Source organism: Myotis daubentonii, chromosome 21, assembly GCF_963259705.1.
Source record: "Myotis daubentonii chromosome 21, mMyoDau2.1, whole genome shotgun sequence".
NCBI lineage: Eukaryota > Metazoa > Chordata > Mammalia > Chiroptera > Vespertilionidae > Myotis > Myotis daubentonii.
In genome coordinates this window covers 206,684-228,692 of record NC_081860.1, presented here as the reverse complement: position 1 = coordinate 228,692, position 22,009 = coordinate 206,684, and the positions used below count along the sequence as shown (strand labels likewise).

Sequence of the window (22,009 nt, the reverse complement as noted above, 5' to 3'; positions counted from 1 at the left end):
GATTTAAGGCCCAGTGCTCAGTGCTTGACAATTACTGTCGTTTATATTTCTGACGATTTCTGCTGTATTTTACCCTATTCTTTCTTCTCAGAGATCGCTGCACCTCAGCCACTGCCTTGGGCTGAACTGGCCTCTCTGACCTTCCCCTGACCCGGAAGTGGGTGTCCGGGTTGGCATCCAGTCCTTCTGGGAGGCAAAGGGTTGACAGGGATGCCTGGCTCTTTCCACCTTTCTGATTTCCTCCTCACAGCGAGCGCACCCTGAACAGTCACCCACGCGGCACTGGCCAGCACCAGGTCTGTCTCCTCGTGTTGCTATTTAACGTGTTTTCTTGTTTCCGCGTGCTCACTCTTGCTTGGCTGCAGGCCTAGGTCGGCTGTCACCGCCACCTGCGCACACCAGCTCCCGATCCCATTTCCCATCCTGCCTGGTGAGCCCAGAGACTCGGCGCAGGTGCTCCACCGACAGGAGAGGACCAGCCCGTGACTCTCGGAAAGCCCACACGGTTCCGAGCTCCGTAATTCTCACCCCAGAGTGGTTAGCGGAGCTTCAAACGGTGCCGCACCTTGGCTGCCGTGAAGAAACCGCCTGTGCGATGCGTCGGGGCCTGGAGCGGGCGTGCTCAGCACCACCCAGCACCCAGCACCCACCCTGCCTTCCCAGCAGGAAGGGTTTCCGCCACCAGGGAGAGAAGGTCTTCTCCTCCCCCAGCCACACACCAGCCGGCGGAAACCTGGCAACTCAGCCAAGGAGAAGCATCGCCCCCATGAGCGAAGCGCGCCCGCTCCTCCGATGGACTTCTCTCCAAAGCTCCCCTGCGGTCCCCTGTCTTTCCTCTATAAAGTAACGTTCTCATTTGTTTTCTGGACTTAGCGATATAGTCTTTTGCTACAGCATGCTTATCCAGAATGGCAATTATCTGCTATTCCCAAATAAACACATTTTAAAAATATAAGTATTTTTTTACTGATGTCAGAGAGGAAGGGAGAGAGAAAGAAACAGAAACATCAATGATGAGAGAGAATCATCGATCGGCTGCCTCCTGCACGCCCCCTACTGGGCATCGAGCTTGCAACCCAGGCATGTGCCCTTGACCAGAATCGAACCCAGGACCCTTCAGTCTGCAGGTCAACACTCATCTACTGAACCAAATCAGCTAGGGCTAAACACATTTTTGCTGATAAAATAACTAGCAGTTTTATTTCTAAGGTCCATAGAACTGAACTTTTTGCTGTGGAACTGTACACAGCAAAATAGTACCACACACACAAATCACTCGCCTCTGTAAGTGCAGCAGGTGTCATGGTAACATATGGTAAACAACTTAAAACAGGAAACTGTTAGGTCAACCACGGGCTGTCCACATAAGATACTGCCATTCAGACACTAAAATGATGCTTGTAAAGAATGATTCTGTTACAGGTTAAGTGTCTAAAGCGGGACAGGAGTGTACGTGCAGCATGACCGCGGCTATGTAAATATATTCAGAGAGGGGTGGCGGGGGCGGGGGAGGGACAACCTTCCAGTTACACGATAAGAAAGACAGATAAATGAGGTTGTCAGGAATTACTATTTGATATGTTCTTTATGCCATAACTCTGGTTTCACAAATAAGGTGGAACACAGTGCCTTATTATTTTTTCACAAAATCTGTAACACAATTCTCCCAACTTCTTAAAGCAGCAGAATCCTATTTACAAATGAAATCTTGCTCAAAAACCAAATAATCAAAACCATTAAAAGCAAAACGACTCAGGAGCCTGCCTCAGGTCGCCTCCGCCACCACCAGGCAGGCGGCCTCCGGCTCCCGGGCGGGCGGGGAGGCCGAGGGCCGGGAGCCGTGCCATAGGGGCGGGAGTCCTGGCTGCGAGGTGCCCAGCAGAAAGGGGCTCTAGCTCACCACGACAAGACGTCTGCGGAGACAGCACCCGAATCCCGCGGCAGGAGAGCAGGTGCCGCTGTGTGGCTTAGCCATGTTCTATTAAAACATTTTCGTTGTCCAGCTCGACAAGGGGCCCCGCTGTTAACCTAAGGCTGATCCAGCCTCTCTGGAGAGAAGTCAGGGACTTCCCGACTTCCCTGGGGCTGCTGGAGGCCCTCACCAGGCCCGATGGGCGAGCCTGCCTTCCCTCACTCCCATACCCCACTCGCAGAGCTGGGGCGCAGCCTCCGGAACCTTCCGGCTCTTACCTGGTTATCCGGGTGGCTGACAGTGAAGTAGCCCACGCAGACGATGACCTCGTGAAGCAGGCTCTCACAGGAGACGCGGCTGCAGTGGCCCAGGAGGGAGCTGGCGACGTGCCGGAACGCGAGGGACAGGCCCTCTGCCCCTACGACAGACTGGCCGAGGCCAAGGCAGTTAGCGCTCCCCCAGCGGGGCCAGGCTCCCCCAGCGAGACCGCCGCGCTGCCACGGCCGGAGCCGGAGAAGCGCGTCCAGCCTCGGAGCACGAGGCGCAGCAGCCCTCGGGGACCCTTGTGCCAACAAGTGACTGATAAACGCGGGGTTCAACCTGCACAGGCACAGAAGGCGGAGCAGAGCCGACCCAATGCCTGGGCCACACGGACAAGACACCTAAGCAGGGTTATTTCTTCCCTCCTCAGGAAGGCGTTTTTTCTCTGTGTACGAATAGTCTCACTGTGAAAAATTTGGAAAAATATCAAAATATGGAAAATCGCCTGTAAATCTATCATTTAGCTCACTTCCAATACTTTTTTTCCTGGAGGAAACATTTTCTTGTACACAGGGATACAAATATAATTCTAGTTATTTACTTACGTTCAAATAGAAAGGGAACATAAATAACTAGTTATTACTCAAATACACAGCTCTGTGAACCCAAGGCTCCCAAATAATGTGAAACACCCAACCGTCAGCCCCCGTCCCCCCCAAACAGCTCCCCAGCTCCGAGGCTTCCAGGGCCCCTCTGAGGGCTGGGGCTGGGGCGGTGGGCGCGGGAGAGCGGGGTCTGCCTGCACAGCCGGGCTTCTATTTAATAAACATGTCAGACAGACAGAGTGACAGGAGGGCAAAGGGGAGAGCGAGCCCACAGAAAAGGCCCGCGGCCCACACGGGAGGGAGCCCACTGCTGGCTACGGGAAGGCAGCGCTTTAAACACATCTGTGATCTGAGGTCGTGGCCGGCTGAAGCAGGCCAGGTCGGTGCCGGCTGGGAAGTTTCCCTGAACGCGCTTTGCCTGTTGGTGGTGAACAGACACACAATGACTGCTCAGTGTGAGAGCGTCTTCTGTCTCGGTGTCACTGCCCTGAGACAACATGTTTCCAGTCCCAGGGGGACTTCGGAGGCCCCCGCCCTTTAAATCAAGCAGTGACATCTTCTCGCTCGGCCCTATTTAATTAGCTGCGTCCAGCATGCTGCGACCCCGTGCCCTCCGTTTAACCTCACTGATAAGTGCAGGTCAAGGGGCACGTAAGTTTGAATATAAAAATTAAACCAATTTCTCAAGGAGCCTATATTTCCTTTTTAGCCAGAATTAATGGCCTAGTCAGTACATTGATTTGTTTCTCGAGACCACCTTCGATTGTAAGAAGTGTCAGGCTAGACGATCTACAACATCCGGGACCTCAGGGCCATCCGTGCCACCATGACTCAGAGTGAAACCACACTCTGCACTGAAGGGGCAAAACATTTTGACAGCCTTATTAGTGTACAATGGAATGGAAGCCGGAAAACATTCTAGTGAAACATGCTACTACTGCACGACGAGGCTCACCCAACAGCACCCGGCTTGGCCGCTGCGACTCTGCGCTTCCCCACAGCGTGGCCTCCACCCTCCACCTCCACAAGCTGCGCTGCCCGCATTTCCCGAGGGCCTACTGTGTGCGGGCTCGCGGTGTCCTTCAGGTGACCCTCCGACTTGTGAGTTATCTCTTTATCGAAGCTATTCCTCGTGCCCAGTCCGGAGGAAGACCCTCCCATCCTAGCTACCCTGCACATGAACGTGTGGTCGGTCACACCAACACCAGCCCGTGTTTCGTACCTGAAAAGCGGGCAGGTCAAGAGCTGCAAAGCTGTTGAAGAAACGTAAGCTCTGAATGGCCACCTGGACCGTGTTCTGCGAGTAACTCTCCTTGGGGCTGGCGGTGCCGGGGTCCGAGATGGTGCCGTGGAACAGGATGCAGTAGAGCATGTGCAGGACCCCCGCGAGGTCCGTGGCCTGAAGAGCCGCTGTCAGTCCCGTGAGGTCCTGGCGATTGCTGTCGAATATGCTGTACGACCTGACAAAGAAACACGCAACTCTTTACCTCTACTTCCGGGATGGCAGCATGTCTGCCGGTCGCGTGGAGCAGGACGAGCAGGCGCTGAGAGCACACCATCTGCGCTGTTAACAGGGAGCAAGAGCCCTCGAGGCACCCCGGCCGCTGTGCCCACTGAGCAAGCGCCGCCAGGGCTGAGGTCGCCACCAGCCTCCGGTCTCCGAAGCCGGGGTAGCCCTGCTCTGTTAGATTCCAGGTCTGGACAGGGTCCACGACACCGCTGGGACCAGAGGCCCAAACCAGCATGGCCTCCTCAGGAGGCACAGAGGGCACCAGGGGAGGCAGCGCTCAGGCAAGAGGCCTCACGACCCACGGCTGTGCTGGGGCCGGTGGTGGGCAGACATGGCAACCCCCTGGGGCAGTTTCACCATCAGGGCAGGGCAGGGCGTGGGGCCAGATTCCCCAACAAGCATCTGGATGAGCGTCATGCAAACGACCACGAAATCGGCTGAGCAGCCACGGGGCAGCATGTCGGGGAGCCAGAAGCACGTGCTGGGAAATGAACTCCTGGAGCCAACGTGAAGCCAGGGTTGGCACACCCATCGCACCCCTCAGCTCGGGTCCCAGGAAGCACCGACTGACCAGGAACCTGTGATGCTCGTGCCACGGCTGCCAATCATTCACTCGCCCTCCCCCTCCCCAGGGAAACGGCACCCAGATTGCCCCCTGAGGACCCATCTCCAGGACCCAGTGACTAGGTGACAGGCTTTAGGTCACACAAACGTGCTGGTGGCACGGGCAGGGGACGCCCAAGGACTCTGAAGGATGACCTCTTTTCCCCTCCATGCCTCCTTCTCTGACATCAAATCTCGGATGAACTGAACACTGTTAAACGAGTACACAGACTGCAGTGCAACCTTGCACCATCGTGGAGAAACTTTCTATCTTACGGGACTCAAGGACAACAAAAAGTGGAGAAATGGCATTGATTTGCTCACGGGCACCTCAGAACCTTGCACGCTGTGAGTGTGTGTCCGTTGGCCCTTCCTCCCCCACAGCCAGAGAGGTGGGGGTCAGACCCTGATGGGAGACGGAGCAGAGACGAATGCGTCTGGGTTTATTATATAGGTTCCAACAAGGGGTCTGTGTTTGTTTAGCACCGACTGCCTCTGAGAGCCAGTGACAAGTCAGGAGACATTTCTGCCCGAAGCCTCGAGGATGAGTGACATTGCGCTGCCCAAAGTCCTGCTGCTGTGGACGAGAGGCTGCCCCCCTCCCCCCCATTACTGCTGGCGCCGCTTTTAAAGGGACTGTCAGCACACCCACATGCAGGTGTTCAGGAATACGGCTTTGACATTTAAGGCGCCTTAATACCTAGTCTTTCCAAGCATTTATCAGGTGACATGAATTCACCGCTATTACTTTTTCAAAAGAGTAAGCATAAGAAAAAAAAGCCAGTAAAGTCATCAGAATTCGCCCCCCTCTCCCTACCCCACTCCATTACCGAGGGAAACGCTAATCATAGCTCATAAAGAAACACACCCCGAGATCTCTGGCAACATTCTCCTGATGGAGCGAAAATGGTCCTTCAGAAAAACCGATCGAGTGCGTGTCCAAGAACTCGGACGGATGGAGACGGCTCAAGGCACACAGGTGTCACTGCTTCAGGGAGAAGACCTTTCCCTGCCGGGCGGGCGGGGGGCGGGGGGGGGCGAGGCGGGTGCTGCACGGGCATCACAGCCTAGTGCAGTCCCGAGGGGCTCGAGAGAATGTTTACTTTTGATTTAGTCTGAAATGCAGATCATTTGTCCACGAACAGGCCACTGGCTTCTGTTGGTCTTAACTGTCAGTTATAATCACTTTAAGCCTGAATGTTTATAATAAAAAAGGTAAAAGGCCTCATTCATGTCAGGCATACAGTTTTCTTTTAAAAATACATGGAAAACCTAAAAAATCAGATCTGAAATGTTGTATGTTACACTCTGAGATCTTCTCAATTTTACCAGATTTTATTTTATTTTTGTTGTTGTTAATACTCACCTGAGGACATTTTTCCATTGATTTTTAGAGACAGTGGAAGGGAGGGGCAGGGACAGAGAGAAACATCGACGTGAGAGAAACACATCGATTGGTCGCCCCTCCTGTATGCTCCCAACCAGGGCCAGGGATCGAGCCTACAATGGAGGCATGTGCCCTTGACTGGAATCGAACCCAGGACCCCTCAGTCTGAGGGCCGACGCTCTATCCACTGAGCAACACCAGCTAGGGCTGGGTTTGAAGTGTTTTTGTTGGGTCTCTAGGACTCGAGGTCTTAGTGGCATATTCATGTCTGCTCATTAGAAAGCCAAATCCAAGCAGGAAAACTATCAACCCCCTGAACAGCACCTGAAACCCGACTCTGCCTGAAAGAAGAGCACGCGGGGCAACAGCTGTGTCACCTGTGAGGGCACCCCCACGCCCGGATGTTAAACCACGTCCGTCCCAGGCCCTGCTGGGCCCCCACGCGCAGCTGGGACAGCCCCCCCCCCCCCCCCCCCCCCCCGTCGGCTCCCGGCCTGCTTGCTGTCGTCCCCTGGCCCCTGGATCCCTGGCTTGCTGGCATCCGCCCTCCCTCCCTCAGGGCGGGGACCTTCTGGACCGCTCTCCTCGCCTCTTGGATTTGGGCCTGTTCACTCCTTTGGTCCTGGAACCGAGGCATCTGTGTGACCCCCCTTTAGCCCGGACCCCAGAGAACTCCCGCGGAGGTGCCAGGTGGGGAGGGGGGTGAAGTCACTGACTCTCCCAACGATGAACATGAGCTCCCCTGCTCCAGGAGAAGTGCGCTGCGGCTGCGGGCGCCTAGTGCCGGGTGTGGTGGAAAGCGAGCTGTGCGCTCTGAGGAGGTGGGAGGAAGGAGCGGAGGGTGCTGGCAGGTGCGGTCCTGGTCGGGGAGCCTCTCGGTGGGCGTCTGTACCTCTGTAGCTTCAGCTTCATCGTCCCTTCCACAGCCACGGGCTCTGGGCTGGCTTTGCCTGGTTCTGCCGCTATCTGGGGCCTCTCTCATCTTTGGGGTTTGGCCATGAGGCTGAAGGAACTCCGCCAAAGGCTCCAACGTGCTGCCAAGGAAGGCACCTGCTCCCACCGGGCGAGTAACGGAGGAAACGGTCACGTGGGGGCTGCCTGGTGACCCCCCTCCCACCCTGTCTACAGAGTAAACAGGAGCCCCCCCACTTTTAATAATCAGGTGATGCTTCCTCTCCTCCGCTGGCTCCCCATCCCACTCGGAAAAACCCAAATGCCTGATCTGTCCTTGTCTGGGCCCTCCCTCCCGACGCCCTCTGCCCCTCCTTCCTCGCACCAGGGCGGGCGCTGCCTCCTGTGTCCGGGAGGCTCCACTGCAGCCGTGGGGGCGCCGGCAGCCCCCCTCCTGCTCGCGGGAGCCCGGTGCCCGGGGTTTTCCCTGACTGCCTCCCAGGGGGGCCGCCCCTGCCCACGCCACCTACAGAAACAGAACAAACGCTGCCGGCAGCTCACGCCTTCCCTGCACCTTCGTCGTCTCACTGGAACCTCCTGGCGACCTGGGAGGCACTAGCATCGCCACATCCGTCTCAGAGCCGCGAAAGCCAGGCCTCCCGTCTCCATGCTTTCCTGCGTGACGTCGTTGTCTTCTTCGTTTACTCCGTTTTCAACTCTACACGTTGCGGCCCCTCCTGTCTTCCAAGGCCCCGGTTGAACTTCAGTTGCTCCAGAAAACAGTTCATTCCTTCAACTAAGCTGACCTCGCCCCTCTGACCTCCGCCAGCGATTCTGCTCTAACGGGCAGAGCTGGGCCCGGGTACCTCGCCTCCGCAGGGCCCTCCGCCTCACACCACGGGTCTCCGTCTCTGGAGCTTCTTTCCCTTTCTAGCTGACAAGGTCCTGAGGACAGGAGCGATGTCGGAGTCCTCTCTGGGTTCTCCACGCCCAGCTCAGGGCCTGGCACAGAGAAGTGCTGCATAAATATTTATGTAACGAATGAATGAATAATTCAGGCAGGCGGGGACAGTTTACCTTTGCCTGAACAAGCGGCTTTCAAGCACCCTTAACACTCGAGAGGCGTCATTTGTCCCCACAGAATTAACGGGCTGACGCAGAGATCCTCCCTTTCTCTAGGGCAGGATTCCAGGGACCTTGGGTAGAACCCACTTTGTTACTGTAGTTGATGGCTATGAAGATGGAAACCACAAATAGACGTAACGACAAACATCTTTGTGTGAAAATATTCCAGAGTCCAGCACAGTCTTCACCAGCAATCAGAACTGGCCGGGAGCAGGGCTGTGCCTCCGGACCGAGGACCCACTGCCCCGCCCCTGGCTGTGGGGCCCCTGCCGCGGCGCCTGGAAAGCCTGCCCGCTCAGTGGAGGCCGTGTGGGCTGTGATTCAGTCGCTCAGGCCTGTCCTGGTCCTGCCGGCTGGGCTCAGGAGCCAGCACCTGAGGCCTCAGTGAGCGCCGAGGGATCGGAAAACCATCCTTTTCTCTCGGACTGAGAATGGAAAATGGGTGACAGCGAAGGCCAGAGAAACAGGCGCTCCCGGAAGCCCTCGTACAGACGCTGGGTTCTGTTAAGTGACGGAGAAGGGCAGCCTGTGAACAACTCACCAGGGGAATTCTGGCGTAAACCTCACATAAAACCAGTCCTTTTACTCGAAGATCACAATCTCACCTTCTGCTTCAACGCAAGTTCATCGTTCACCACCAAGCAGCGCTTTTCTCCCCACCCCGGAGCCAGGATGAGCCGTGCACATTCTCACACCCAAGTGGCCTCCCCGAGAGCCAGGGAGAAATGAGGAGATTAAGGGACAATGGCAGCAGGCTCAGGCCCACCTGCTAATCGCCCTCCCACAGGCGGCCACCAGCAGACCCAGGCCTGTGCTCTCAGGCGGGCACTTAATTATCTCAGGGCGGGCGCCGTGCAGGGGGCAGGCTGGGGCCTCTGGCTCCTCTGTCTCTGATTCCCGCTGGGCTTTAAGGCCACACCTTCCTGGACGCGGCAGGGCTCCTGCAGCCCACAGAGGTGCCGGTGCATGACTCCCAGTCACCGCAGCCACACGCGCTCCTGACCCGGCCGTGACCTCGCGGACACTGAGTCACACAGGTAACCAAGTGCTTGCAACAGGCTGCTGCAGTTTACAGTTTAGAAATATAATTTCACAAAGAGGGGAAGTAGAGCGACATGGTCTGTAAGTATTGGAGGTACTGGTGGTGCCAGAAAACTCAAGGGATTGAAGGAGGGGAGGAGAGCAGCAACCAGGGGTCACTGCTAAGAAGAAAATTATATTGGGTAAAATGGATTAAGAATTCTTAAAAACAACCAAGAGTTAATCACTAATTTATTTAAAATCCAGTGGCATTAAGTTCATCGAAACAATTGTACTTCTCTCTGCCCGTGCGCACACGCAGACACACACACACAGACTTCAGTCCGCGGGGACAGCCCTTAGGCACGTCTAGGAGGCCTCCATGGAAAACGCTGACACTGCCTAGGCTGGGACTATACCATCTGCCACTCAAACATTTCAAGTCAGACCCTTGAGTCATTCTGGATCCCTCCCTTCCGTCCTCCTCCCTCGTCCTCCAAGCCAGGCACGTCCCTCCCACTCCCTGTCCCCACAGGCCCCCCTAGTCCTGCCCCCACAGGCTCCCGCCCCCGGTTCCTCGTGCACTTGTCAGGGCCGGGCGTTTTGTAACAGAAATGTGGTCCTGTCGCCCCTCGGAGACAATCCAATCCCCAGGGCGTCCACACCTCCCGTCGGTCTCCCTCTCGGCGCCCAGGGCTCCCCTGTGTGGGGCCCATCTAGTACCTCACCTGCCTCTCTCCTAGTGCCTGTCTGGTGCAGCTCCCTCAAACTGACCGTGCTGTGCACACAGAAGAGCCAGGGTCAGGAGGGGTTCCCTGGGGGAAGGGACAGCATGGGGCGAGCGGGGGGCACAGAGCCTCTGTGTGGTGTGCGGGCACCTGCTCTCTCCGGTCACAGACCCACAGACAGCACTCCCTGTGTGCCCACCGGCTCAGGAAGGGAACGACTACTGGAGCGCTGGCTGCAGGCCGCGCCTGGCTCCCCGACCCTCAGTCTTCATCTTCACGGACATGAGGCTGGGGTGGGTGAGACTCAGGAAGAACAGATGGCTTAGAGGTCCCATGCACAACACAAAGAATGTGGAGAAGGTTCATTTTAGAAAAAAATTCTGTCTTTTAAGATATTCTGAATACAGTCAGGGGCATTCTGTGTACACCGAATATGGATAATATTTCTTTAAGCGTGTAGACTTTTAGAAGTTTCAATAATTAGTTTTATTCTTTTTTATATGTTTTTATTGATGTCAGAGAGGAAGGGAGAGGGAGAGAGAGAGAAACATCCATGATGAGAGAGAATCATCGATCGGCTGCCTCCTACATGCCCCCCACTGGGGATGGAGCCCGCAACCCAGGCCTGTGCCCTGACCGGGAATCGAACTGTGACCTTCTAGTTCATAGGCTGATGCTCAACCACTGAGCCCACCGGCTGGGGCAGTAACTAGTTTTATTCTTGAAAAGCCCCTAAAAAATGATTTGTATGCAGTGCTGCTTGTAATTTAATTGTAAGGAAATTGTTTTACTGAAAATCCTCGTATCCCGGAGGCGAGTCCCAAGGCCATCGGAAACGCTGAGTCGCCCTGCGGTGGGGTCACCGGCCTCCCGGAGGACAGTGCACACCCGCTACAGTCATGCCCGTGGGTCACGTGTGACTTCAGGGAGCCACTGATTTTGGGGACCCCGTGGAATACGGGGCGAAGGGGAGAATAAACACCCCATGGCGGTGAAGACGGGCGGCACCCCAAGGCTGTGCCGGGCTGAGGACCTGCCTGATCGGGGTGGGGCTTTGTCGCTGACGCACCGACGCACAGAACCGCCTGACTCCTCTGGCTCCGGCTGGCCTCTCAGGTCTTTCCCATCAGCGAGTCAAGTTCATGACGCAACAAGGAAAACAGACTCTGACAGGAGGCTCAGCCCATTTCCATACGGGAAGCCAATAAGGGCAGAGGCAGGACCGCAAAGAAGGGGCCAAGATGACCGACCACCTGCCTCCCTAGGAAATGACCCCAAATTCCCAAAATTGAAGAGAAGTTTCACAATCAGTCCAGACGGACCTCAGGAGGCACCTTACCTTCCGGTGAGAGCCCAGCACAGCGTGCAGGCGCCCTGCAAGAGGCCGGCCGCGTGCTGCAGCAGCGAGGCCAACCTGGGGTTCTCGTCCACCGGGCCCTGCACGGACAGGAAGCAGCCGCACAGCTTGTGGACCAGGCCGATGCTCACCACGTAGCTGCAAATGCAGAGAAGCGTCAGCACCTGCACCGGCTGGCTGCACCTTCCCTTCTAGACCCACCCGACCCAACAGAAGCTCGGTCCTCAAACAAGCAAGCACAGCACACGGCTGAGTAAAACTTCTCAAGTGACACCTTCTTGAAGATTTAGTCCTGAGGAATGAGCTATTTCTATAAGTGGTTCTCTTCTCTCTGAGTTATTCTAACACTGGTTTTCCAGGAAGATGACCGAACGGGATCACCTGACCATCCGTGGGGTCTGGAGCCTGGCCATAGCTGGAAGCTGTGTGATGACCTCTGCACGCCTGAGGTCAGTGCTTCCTAAACTCGATGCTGCCCACACACCCTGTTCAAACTGAAACCTACTGCCAACGGCAGGCTCCCTGTTTACAACCCTGACACTATGGGTACGGGACCAACAGTGAGACGCTCACTGCTTTCTGCTCTGAGAAGTGCCGCCCTAAGCGCTGACAGGTAAGGAGGCACCGTCACCGTTCCAGTCCACTGCAGTTTCCAAGCTGCTCATCACAGCGGAAGAACAGCAGCAGCTGCTGTAAGGGTCCTCAGAGCAGCCATCACTGAAAATAACATGTAAGACTATAATGACCCTGTAGATCACCTTAGCTTAGACGTTTTATTCTGACTCAGTGCTACTGCATTTACATGGATGAAAGGACAGGACTACGCATGTAGCCATTCTGAACATCAACACGCTAACTTCCAGGGATGCGTGTGAAGGAGTCTAGGCGTCTGCTCCTAACTGCATCCCATCCCCTCTGGGTAAGGAGGCGAGTCTGAGGAATCACTCCTGCTTGGAGCCTCTTCCAAGGTCACAGAAGGTGCAGGATCCTGGATGCCCGCCTTCTCCTGCGGCACCAGGAGTGCGTTCCCCGGGCTACGAGCAGCGGCTCGGGGTGACACCAGGAAGCCCTGTCCCCTTCCAACGAGGAAAACTCACAGGCGGCCATGCAGGCACGGAGGGTCGCATGACGATCAGATCTAACAGAACCAAACCTTGTATCCGCACAGAACTTCCCGATTTAGAAAGTGTTTGCATGACCATCAGTGAACTGTGTTCACAGCCCACAGGGAGCGGGCAGTGACCGCCTGCTTCCCCTGTGTGTATCCCGGCGTGAAGACAGGCCCACGGACATGCCCAGCGTGTCCCCCCTCCCCACCCCGTGGCCGGGGGGCCGTTAGTGTTGTGCCTCCTGCAGAGCCTGTGCTCCAGGACAGGCTGAGCATCGTCTCCGTGGCAACAGGGGAAGTCCCGGGGGCCCATGACCTGTGGGGGACCCCTCAGCATCTTCGGGGAAGCTGGCTGTGACCACGGGAAGAATCTCTCTCCACTGGGCTATCGGCCCTGAGAGATGGGAGTCTGGGCTTGCTGGTGGCCCCTCGCTAGTTACATGCAGAACCCACGCTGACAGAAACAAGCAGAGACAGAAGAAAGAAAAGAGGCTCAGGTCTGTAGATTCAGTACAATCCCTCAGCGAAAATTCCAATGGCATTTCTTATAGAAACAGCAAAAACAATTGCATGGAACCACAGAGCACAGCAAACAGCTAAGCAGTCCTGACAAACAAGCAGAGCTGGCGGTGTCGCACGCTGAGTCCCACATGTTACAAGCGACGGCAATGGAAGCCGGGGGTCCCGGCATGAAGACAGGCCCGTGGACACGGGCATCACGCAGAGTGTCCCCTCACATTTACAGCTGGCACGTCACCTATTAGCCACCAAGGGTTCCCCGATCAGCACTGCGCACGGTGGTACCTATGAAGGCAGGTGTACTAAACGCGGAGGGGAGGCGGGCAGGGAGGACAGGAACGGCGCGCACAGCTGGGACGCCTGGCTGCCAGGGCTGAGCCAGTGGCCCCGGCCAAGGAGGAGTTTGGAGCAGCCACCACTCTGGCCCGATGGGGGGTGAGGGGCAGCAGCAGAGCAGGAGCCGGAGCTTCCGGCTTCCCTGTCAGAGCACAGCAGAGCCAGCGGTCACAGGGATGGGGTAGCAGGGGGGGTTTCAGCAACCCAGACGTCCCCTGCCCTGGTCGTGGTGGTGGTGCTCTGAGAGCCAAGCACCCGACACAGCAGAGGCAACCACCCTGCTCCCCGCTCCCTGAACCCAGGCTACCACGCCTAACCCAGTCATTCCCCCCACCCCCTCCTCCTGCAAGTAGCTCAGGTAAGAGAAAACAGAACCTTGGGCTGTAGCTCCATCTACTGGAAAACAAAAGAAAGGCTAGTCATTATCAACCTGCTCAATTGTTAGAGTCAAAACAGGGCCTTCCTGAGCATCTCCTCGCCTGCAGGGCGGCAAACCCTCCCCCACTCAGCACGGCACATCAGACGGGAGCCCGTAAACGGCAGCTGTTGTGACTGGTGAAGTCTGCACCACACTTACAGGCGAGATGATCTGGGACAGAAGGGTTCTCAGGGATCCTCTGAGTGGAAAAGAGCTGACAGCAAGAACGTTAGAAAACCTGGACACAACATATTCATATCTTAAAATATCTAAATAGCAAGAATGACAGATGAGCACCAGCTCCAGTCCTTTCCATTAACAAGTGCTCCTTCTCCCTACACACTGTCGCGTATTCTCTACCAGGAATGAGAGGCTGGTGTTGTGAGAACCACTGCCATCACAGGGGCCCTGAGGCTTAAATTACCTTAACTTTTTTTTTTTTTTAAGCAAAGAAGAAAGTATTTTAAAATCTAGCCATTTTACCTGATGAGGTCCTGAACGCGACTGTTAAAGGCATCACCAGGTGAGGGTCTGTTTTTCGTTTCCTCCGTCGATGTCTTTGGTGTCGCTGGCCGGCTGTTTCCATCCGGTCGACTGGCAATCAGGCAGCCAAAGACCATAGAACTGACTTTGAGAAGTCCAGCTGTCAAACCTTCAAAAACTTGCTTATTTGTATTTCTCCCCAAAATAGCATTATTCTCATCTGGAACATAAACCTAGAAGGAAATAAATACAGTAATTATGTTTAAGTAAGACCACCAAAAATGGACAGAGATGATGTGGAAATTTCTGGAATCATAAATAATTCTGAAATTCTAGAGCTGGCTCTGAATGTGCGAGCGTTGGCTGTGAAGTCAGATTGCGGAGTTCAAACCTCAGCTCTGCCCTCGCGAGCTGCATGGCCTTGAGTAGGTCTACCTCCACCTTCAGTTTTCTCACTTGTAAAACAGGGGTAACAACAGCTTCTTTTTTTAATCCTCACTTGAGGATATTTTTTCCATTGATTTTTAGAGAAAGTGGAAGGGAGAGGGGAAACACTGGGAGAAATATTGATGTGAGAGAAACACATCGATTGGTTGCCTCCTGGACAAGCCCTGACCAGGCCTCAGGTTGGGGAGGAGCCTGCAACCCAGGTACGTGCCCTTGACCGGAATCGAACCTGGGACTGTTCAGTCCGCGGCCGACGCTCTATCCACTGAGCCACACCGGCCAGGGCCAATTCACTACTTCATTGGGGCTTTCAGCCCAATGTTATAAACACCATTTTGGCAGTTTCTCATAAAGTAAACACAAACTGAAAAGCTTCTCTGACAACCTGGCAGTCAGACGAAGAACCCTGCGGCTCAGGCTGGTCAGGTCTGGGGTGAATCAGAGCCCTGGGCTGCCCTTCCCTTTCTCATCATGATTCCTATTCCCAACCGTCTGTCAGTCTTACATCAACTCAATCACATCGTCATGGTTTTCCACATCTTTTTTTCCCTAATTTACTCACTTAGTATTGATCCTTACTGCTGAGAATGGAGTTTTCTTTTGCTTATTTCATCCAGGAAAAAAATTCAAAAGTGGCTGAATTAATTCAAGGAGGGGCTTGTCTTTAGTGAGGCCAGAAGTTCTTTCTAATCTTCAAAGCGAGATTCGACACAAGGAACCCTGAGGAGAACTAGCTGCACCGTGCAGGTGTTCTGGTCAGGCAGGGCTCTGTCCTGTCTTCTGTCCGCTGGGTATCGGTCACTTGCCCGGGTGAGAGAACCCGGCGCTTGTGGGACACCGAGTGTGAAACGCACCCAGCCCTGTGCGCTCACGGGCCAGCACCGGAGTCTGAACTTCCTGCCGCACAGCTGCCAGTGAGGGCCTTTAGGGAAGGTGTGCAAGCCCACCGCCTCCCCGCCAGCCCCGGCCCTGTCCACTGCACACCTGGCCCACCGGAGCCTGGAGCGCATTCCCTCCGGGTGGGTGGTCTATGGGGGGCAGGGCAGGCGACCTTCCCAGCAGGCGCAGCACTTGTAACTACCCTGCTGGCGAGCACCGGCCTGGCCTGGGAAAAACAACCGCTGTGAGCTCTGGCCCCTGGGAACCTGCTCCTCAGGCAGAATAAAGCCACAGCCTCTCGCCTATGGATGAAAGGGATTCCCTTCGTTTATTTATGCAGCGCACACTGGTACCGTCACTGTCTTACTCTTAATGTACCAGCAAACTACAATGTGATTTCATGTGTGTATGCTTATCACAAAATCTTCCCTTTCAGTCTTTTTTATTTCTCCATCTTCTATTTAAGGAAACCATGATCCAAAGAAGCCACTGGGACTGGAGTAAGTGCTACGCGCTTATTCTAAACCCATTCCAAGGAGAAACCCAATATTTATGGGACCAAGCCCCTGAGGCAAAGTGTTTTAGCAAAATTAAATTAAAGTCATCTTCGCTTTTAAAAGACAAGCTCAGATTCTTTTCCCCCCACCACCTCCTACCACCAAAGTGGTTGCAGGAACGTTCTAAATTCTTTTTTGCAATACAGAAAGATGCTTTTATTAGCGGTATAAATCCATCCTCTGTAACATGATTCCACGAGAGAGAAAATTAACTTGGTAATCAGTGGTAATTCGACCCAACTGATTTTTAGCATTGTGAAGTCGGGTTTACCTATATTTAGTTGTATGGTGTGTTCGCAATGGTCAGAAGATGAGTTAAGTTCACTGAGAACCAACAGGGCACTGACAGTTTAGAACGCGCCGGTCAAGACACAGGGAGAGCTCAGGGGGAAGGAGAAGCACGGTGAGAGGACACAGGTTTCCACATAGTGGTCACTGTTTCCTGTCCCTTGGCAAACTGTCCTTGGACACGCAACAGTCCTCTCACCATTGGTCTTTTATAAAACACCTATGCTCGTGTCATATTGCAATAAAACCACAGCTCATAACGGATATTAACCATGATGATTTCCTTGGCTTGAAAGTATAAAAAGAAACTGCATGGGAATGGCTACTAAGTTTTCAATATTATCTTTGTAAAATTTCTACAAACAATAAAGAGGACATAATATTTTATTCAAAATATCATTATCCTTTTAAATATATTTATTATGCCTTCCATTCTCTGTTTATATATATATTTTAAGTAGCCAAAGTCCTAAATAATATAACTTTAGCAAACTTTACGGTACAGGCCTCAGTAGTCATATGGTTTTAAATTTCTTTGTTATAAATGTTGAGTCAGATTCCTCTGCTGGTGTTTCCCCTCTTGCACAGTTAAAGCCAACCAGGCCCTTCCCGACCTGCGCACGGCCCCATCGCCTCCGGCCTCTATGCCACTCGGTGGTTCTCCCCCTGAACCCTCCTCCCCCAGGCGGGCTTGTGACCGCCCCCACTTCCTCTAGGTCTCTACCTCATGCCACCACCTCCATAAGCCTTCATACACTACCTTTTCTTTGAAAAGATGTCAAGCCGCCAGAAAAGCCACGGAATAGCATACAATGAACTACACTCTTCTACACAGATTCGTTAATTGATGTCATTTAGCCACATTTGCAAAAGCATATTTTAAAAATAAATTTGATTGTAAACCACCTATTTTAAGTGTGTGCACTAATAAATTTTGACAAAAGGAACATACCTGTGCAAAACCATCATAATCAAGAAACAGAACATTTTCATCGCCCCCAGAATTCCCTGTGCTCCTTCCAAGTCAATGTCCTCCATCCCCAGGGCCCTGGGCACACCCATCTGCTTTGTCTCATCGTAGGTTATGTGGCATTTCCTAGCATTTCATATTACGGGACCATAAAAATAGGTAGACTTTAGCCGAAACCGGTTTGGCTCAGTGGATAGAGCGTCGGCCTGCGGACTGAAAGGTCCCAGGTTTGATTCTGGTCAAGGGCATGGACCTTGGTTGCGGGCACATCCCCAGTAGGGGGTGTGCAGGAGGCGGCTGATCGATGTTTCCCTCTCATCGATGTTTCTAACTCTCTATCCCTCTCCCTTCCTCTCTGTAAAAAATCAATAAAATATATTTAAAAAAAAATAGGTAGACTTTAATCTGGCTTTCCCCCCACAGAGTAATGCTTCCTGAATTATGAATAACTCATCCATGTTGCTGAGTATATCAACAGTTCATCCATTTCTGTTGCTAAATATTATTCCAGTGTTTGGATTACATCTGTTTGTCATTTCACCTGTTGGTGGCCATGTGTGCTGTTTAGGAATGTAGTCATTTATGAATAAAATGTCTAATATCATTTCTGTGCAAGTCTTTTTTTTGGTGGGAAATGTTTCCATTTTTCTTGGGTGAACAGCTAGGAGTGAGACTGCGGGGATGCAGGGGAAGGGCATGCTCGTGAGACACTGCCGACCCTGAAGCACACGTTTACAACACAGGAATGTGAAACCGCATCGCCGAGACGCAGGAGAAAGCACGCGACCGTTCAGGGAGCCTACACCTTGCAGCGTGCTGTGCCGAGATGAGGCGTCCACGGGAGCTAGTGCTGCTGCCCCTCTCCAGGCAACTGCTGCTCAGGTGAGAGCGCCTGGGCAGGAGCAGAGGCCGCCAGGACGCACGCTGTTCGCCCACTTCCCACCTCCCATAAACCCCACGAGGGCTGAGCGGCCTGAATGAGCCTTAATGCCTGTGTGACTGTTCTTCCACTGACTGGAGAGCCAGAGGCCCGAGTGCAAACGTGAAGGCGCTGCACGGGCCTCAGGAGGCAGGAGGCAGGCCGCCAACGCGTCCCTGCAGGGGCTGGGAGGCCTGTGGGCCCCTCCCCGTCCACCGTCTCCTCCCTGGCCCCTCCTGCTCTGTCTCACTCTCCTCCCAGGCCCCCCTCTCGCCCGCTTTCGGATGCACGAGCCCACGTGAACGTGGAGGAGTCTCACCCTCGACAGGTTCCTTCCTCTCAGGCTTCTGCTCGCTGCTCTTCCCTCAGCCAGACACAAAGGGGTGAGGGCTGTTTCCTTCCACCGCTGGCGGAACCCTCCGTGCCTTCCACCGCTAGCGGAACCCTCGTGCCTGCCATCGCTGGCGGAACCCTCCGTGCCTTCCATCGCTGAGGGAACCCCCTCTGCCTTCCATCGCTGAGGGAACCCCCTCTGCCTTCCACCGCTGGCGGAACCCTCCGTGCCTTCCGTCGCTGGCGGAACCCTCCGTGCCTTCCACCGCTGAGGGAACCCTCCGTGCCTTCCACCGCTGAGGGAACCCTCCGTGCCTTCCACCGCTGAGGGAACCCTCCGTGCCTTCCACCGCTGAGGGAACCCTCCGTGCCTTCCACCGCTGAGGGAACCCTCCGTGCCTTCCACCGCTGAGGGAACCCTCCGTGCCTTCCACCGCTGAGGGAACCCTCCGTGCCTTCCACCGCTGAGGGAACCCTCCGTGCCTTCCACCGCTGGCGGAACCCTCCGTGCCTTCCATCTGCAGTTTTCTTCCTGCAGCTACATTTTGCCACCGAGCATCTATCTGAGACTCGCTGAAGACTGCAGGCCATGGTGGAGGATGTCCCCCTGTGGTCAGCTTGATGCCGCACGGTCAGTCACACCACGCCTCCTCGGCAGCTGCAGAGGCGCTGCTGGGCTCTCGCTGCGGCGTCCGGTGCAGCAGACAGTGTGTTTGTGCATCTGGTGATGTTCACTTTGACCCCGCGACAAGGTGGTGTGAGCCAGGTTTGTCCACCATAAACGTACGCGCACTTTGTAATTAGTAACCATTTTGTAGGGATGCTCTTTGTATGCTGGGTATTAGCCCCTTATCGATTCCCCTCATTTCTTAGGTTGCCTTTTCACTTGGTGATGGCTCCTCTGCCGTACAGAGCCTTTAGTTCGACACAGTCCCGTTTGTTTGTTTGCTTTTGCGGCTCGTGCGTTTGGTGTCACTGCCAGAACCAAAGTCATGGAGCTTTTTCCTTGTGTTTCCTTCCAGGATTTAAGTCTTCAATCCATCCTGACTTCATATCCTGGGGATGGCTTCATCCCTCTGCACTTGCTGAGACACCATCCTTCTCCCTCTGTGCCTTCTTGATAGTCAAGGGTTAGCTGAACACGCGTGGGTTTACTTCTGGGTTCTCTGTTCTGTTCTGTGGGTCTACTGGTCTGTTTTTAGGCTGGTTTTCTCTAATTTTATTTTTTTGAGGTTTCCACAGTGATTTATGGTTCATTATTTTAACAACGTTTACATGAAGACTGTTCACAATTAGACATCCTCAAACACTTTTGCCAAAATGCTTGCTTTTTAAATAACACCGGTGAACCGGTGGCAGCAGTGTCCCTTCCTGATGAGGCCTGTGGGTGTCGGTGGCCCGCCGATAAGTCCCTGTGACAAATGTTCTTGGCTCGGTTCTCTCGCCGTCATCCTGTCCAGCGCGGCCTGAGACCGGCTTCCGTATTCAAGCAGGCCCAGCGCCACCGCCTTGCAGCTCCCGTTCATGTCATGAGGAAGCGTCTTCGCCGGGTTGCAGCAGGAACGAGAGGTCTTTGAGTAAATCACCGCACGCCATCAGAAATGGTTTCCCGGAGTCTTTCCTCAAGCCCATCCTTGCTGAACACTTGTGACTGTGTCCTTATTCTGGAGGCAGTTCCCTCACAGTAGGTTTCTGGCATTGCGGTCACATGTACAGCTGCGCGTGAATACTGGATCCGATTCACAGGAGCAGCTGCCGGCTTCCCCAAAGGCGGTGACGTGCTGTTCCCCATCCGCAAGGCCTCCCTGTGCGTGCTGCACCCCCACAAGGGCCGCAAGGTGCCAGGTCATGGTCCGAGCGTGGGGCCCGTAGCGAACGGAGGGGACACAGTGATAATTGGCCTCCAACGGCAGGCCCCCAGTTTTCTCTGATTTTCATGATTTCCTCCGTATGCATTCCGAGCTTAGTCTGTCCTTCCATATTTACTGGCTCCCTGAGGTGTAAAGTTAGGTAGTTTGAGACACGCAGGTACTTATTGCTATAGACTTCGCTCCTAGCAATGCTTTTGCAGCATCCCATAGTTTTGGTGTATTATATTTCCATTTGACTCAAGGTATTGTTTAATTTCTATTTTAATTTCTTGGCCCCATTTGTTTTTCATGAGTGCATTGTTTAATTTCCATGTATTTGTGAATTTCCCAGTTTTCATTCTGCCATTTATTTCTATTTTCATTGCACTGTGGTCAGAAAATACAGCCGGTGTGATATCAGCCTTCTTAAATGTACTGACACATTTTGTGTTTCTGTGTGGATTTCTTTGGGTTCATCCTAGTTGGGGTCCATTGGACTTTTTGCATCTAGCTATCCATTTCCTTCCACAGACTGAGAAATGTTATGCTCTTATTTCTTTAAATACGCTTCCCGCCCTCCCTCTCTCCCCTCCTCCTGTTGAGACTCCCTTTGTGCATGTATTGGTCTGTCAGGTGGCACTGCATAAGCCCCGTAAGCTTTTGTCACTCGTTTTCACTCCTTTTTCGTTTAGTTCCTGCGACTGGGTAATTTCAAATGACTTGTCTCTAAGTTTACTGATTCTTTCCTCTGTAAGATCAAGTCTGCTCTTGAACTTGTCTAATTTTCCAGTTCAATTATTGTATTCTTCAGCCCCAAAATTTCTAATTCTTTTTGAAAGGAGGAAACGAATACTGAGCCAATAAAATGAACTATTCTGTAAACCTTATTTGAATTTTCCAATCTTTTCACTCTTGTCCTTTTTCTGGTCTAAAATTCCACATTATATGTAACTGTCAGATCTTCTAAGTCTCCTCCAATCTGTGACAGTTCTCCGATCTTTCCTTGTCTTTCATGACATTGACACTTTTGAAAAGTATCCATCAGTTATTGCGTAGAATGCCCCTTACTTTGGGTTTGGAGACCTAGGTCTGACTCTTGGCTCTGTGATTTACTAACGATGTAGACCCTGGCAGACCACCCCCTCTGGGACTCAAGTTTCCTTATCTGTAAAATGGGATAACAATACTGACTTTATGGTTTAAAAATTAAATGAGGCAATATATATTAAAATGCCTGGAATATAAGGCCACACAACACTAAGTCTTTCCCCCTGGTCCCTGCTTTTTAACTATTTCTGATAGAAATTTGTGCCAAAATGTCTTGCCCATATTTTAATGCCTTCTTTTCTAGGTAAAACCGAATGTAATTTAGCCTCAAGTGATGAACCTGTGTCAGCGCCATGAACAGCCACCACTGTGTGTGCAACCAACAGCTCTACGTCTCCCTGTCAGGGTGCCTGCGTATTGGGCTGCATCATGCGCTTTCTGGGTTTCAGCTGGAGA

At 53.5% G+C, this 22,009-nt stretch overlaps 1 protein-coding gene and 1 pseudogene across 1 annotated transcript in view; both read right to left on the bottom strand.

Annotated features, from left to right (window-relative positions):
- SCAPER (S-phase cyclin A associated protein in the ER) overlaps nt 1–22,009 on the bottom strand; it is a 162,673-nt gene that overhangs the window by 18,660 nt on the left and 122,004 nt on the right. Inside the window, exons 26-29 of the mRNA XM_059678318.1 lie at nt 14,264–14,496; nt 11,382–11,537; nt 4,001–4,238; nt 2,191–2,340 (exon numbers count right to left, since the gene is read on the bottom strand). Of these exons, the coding sequence (XP_059534301.1) occupies nt 2,191–2,340; nt 4,001–4,238; nt 11,382–11,537; nt 14,264–14,496 (777 nt within the window). The remainder of the gene's footprint in view (nt 1–2,190; nt 2,341–4,000; nt 4,239–11,381; nt 11,538–14,263; nt 14,497–22,009) is intronic.
- On the bottom strand, nt 19,935–20,448 carry LOC132222955 (glutaredoxin-2, mitochondrial-like; annotated as a pseudogene).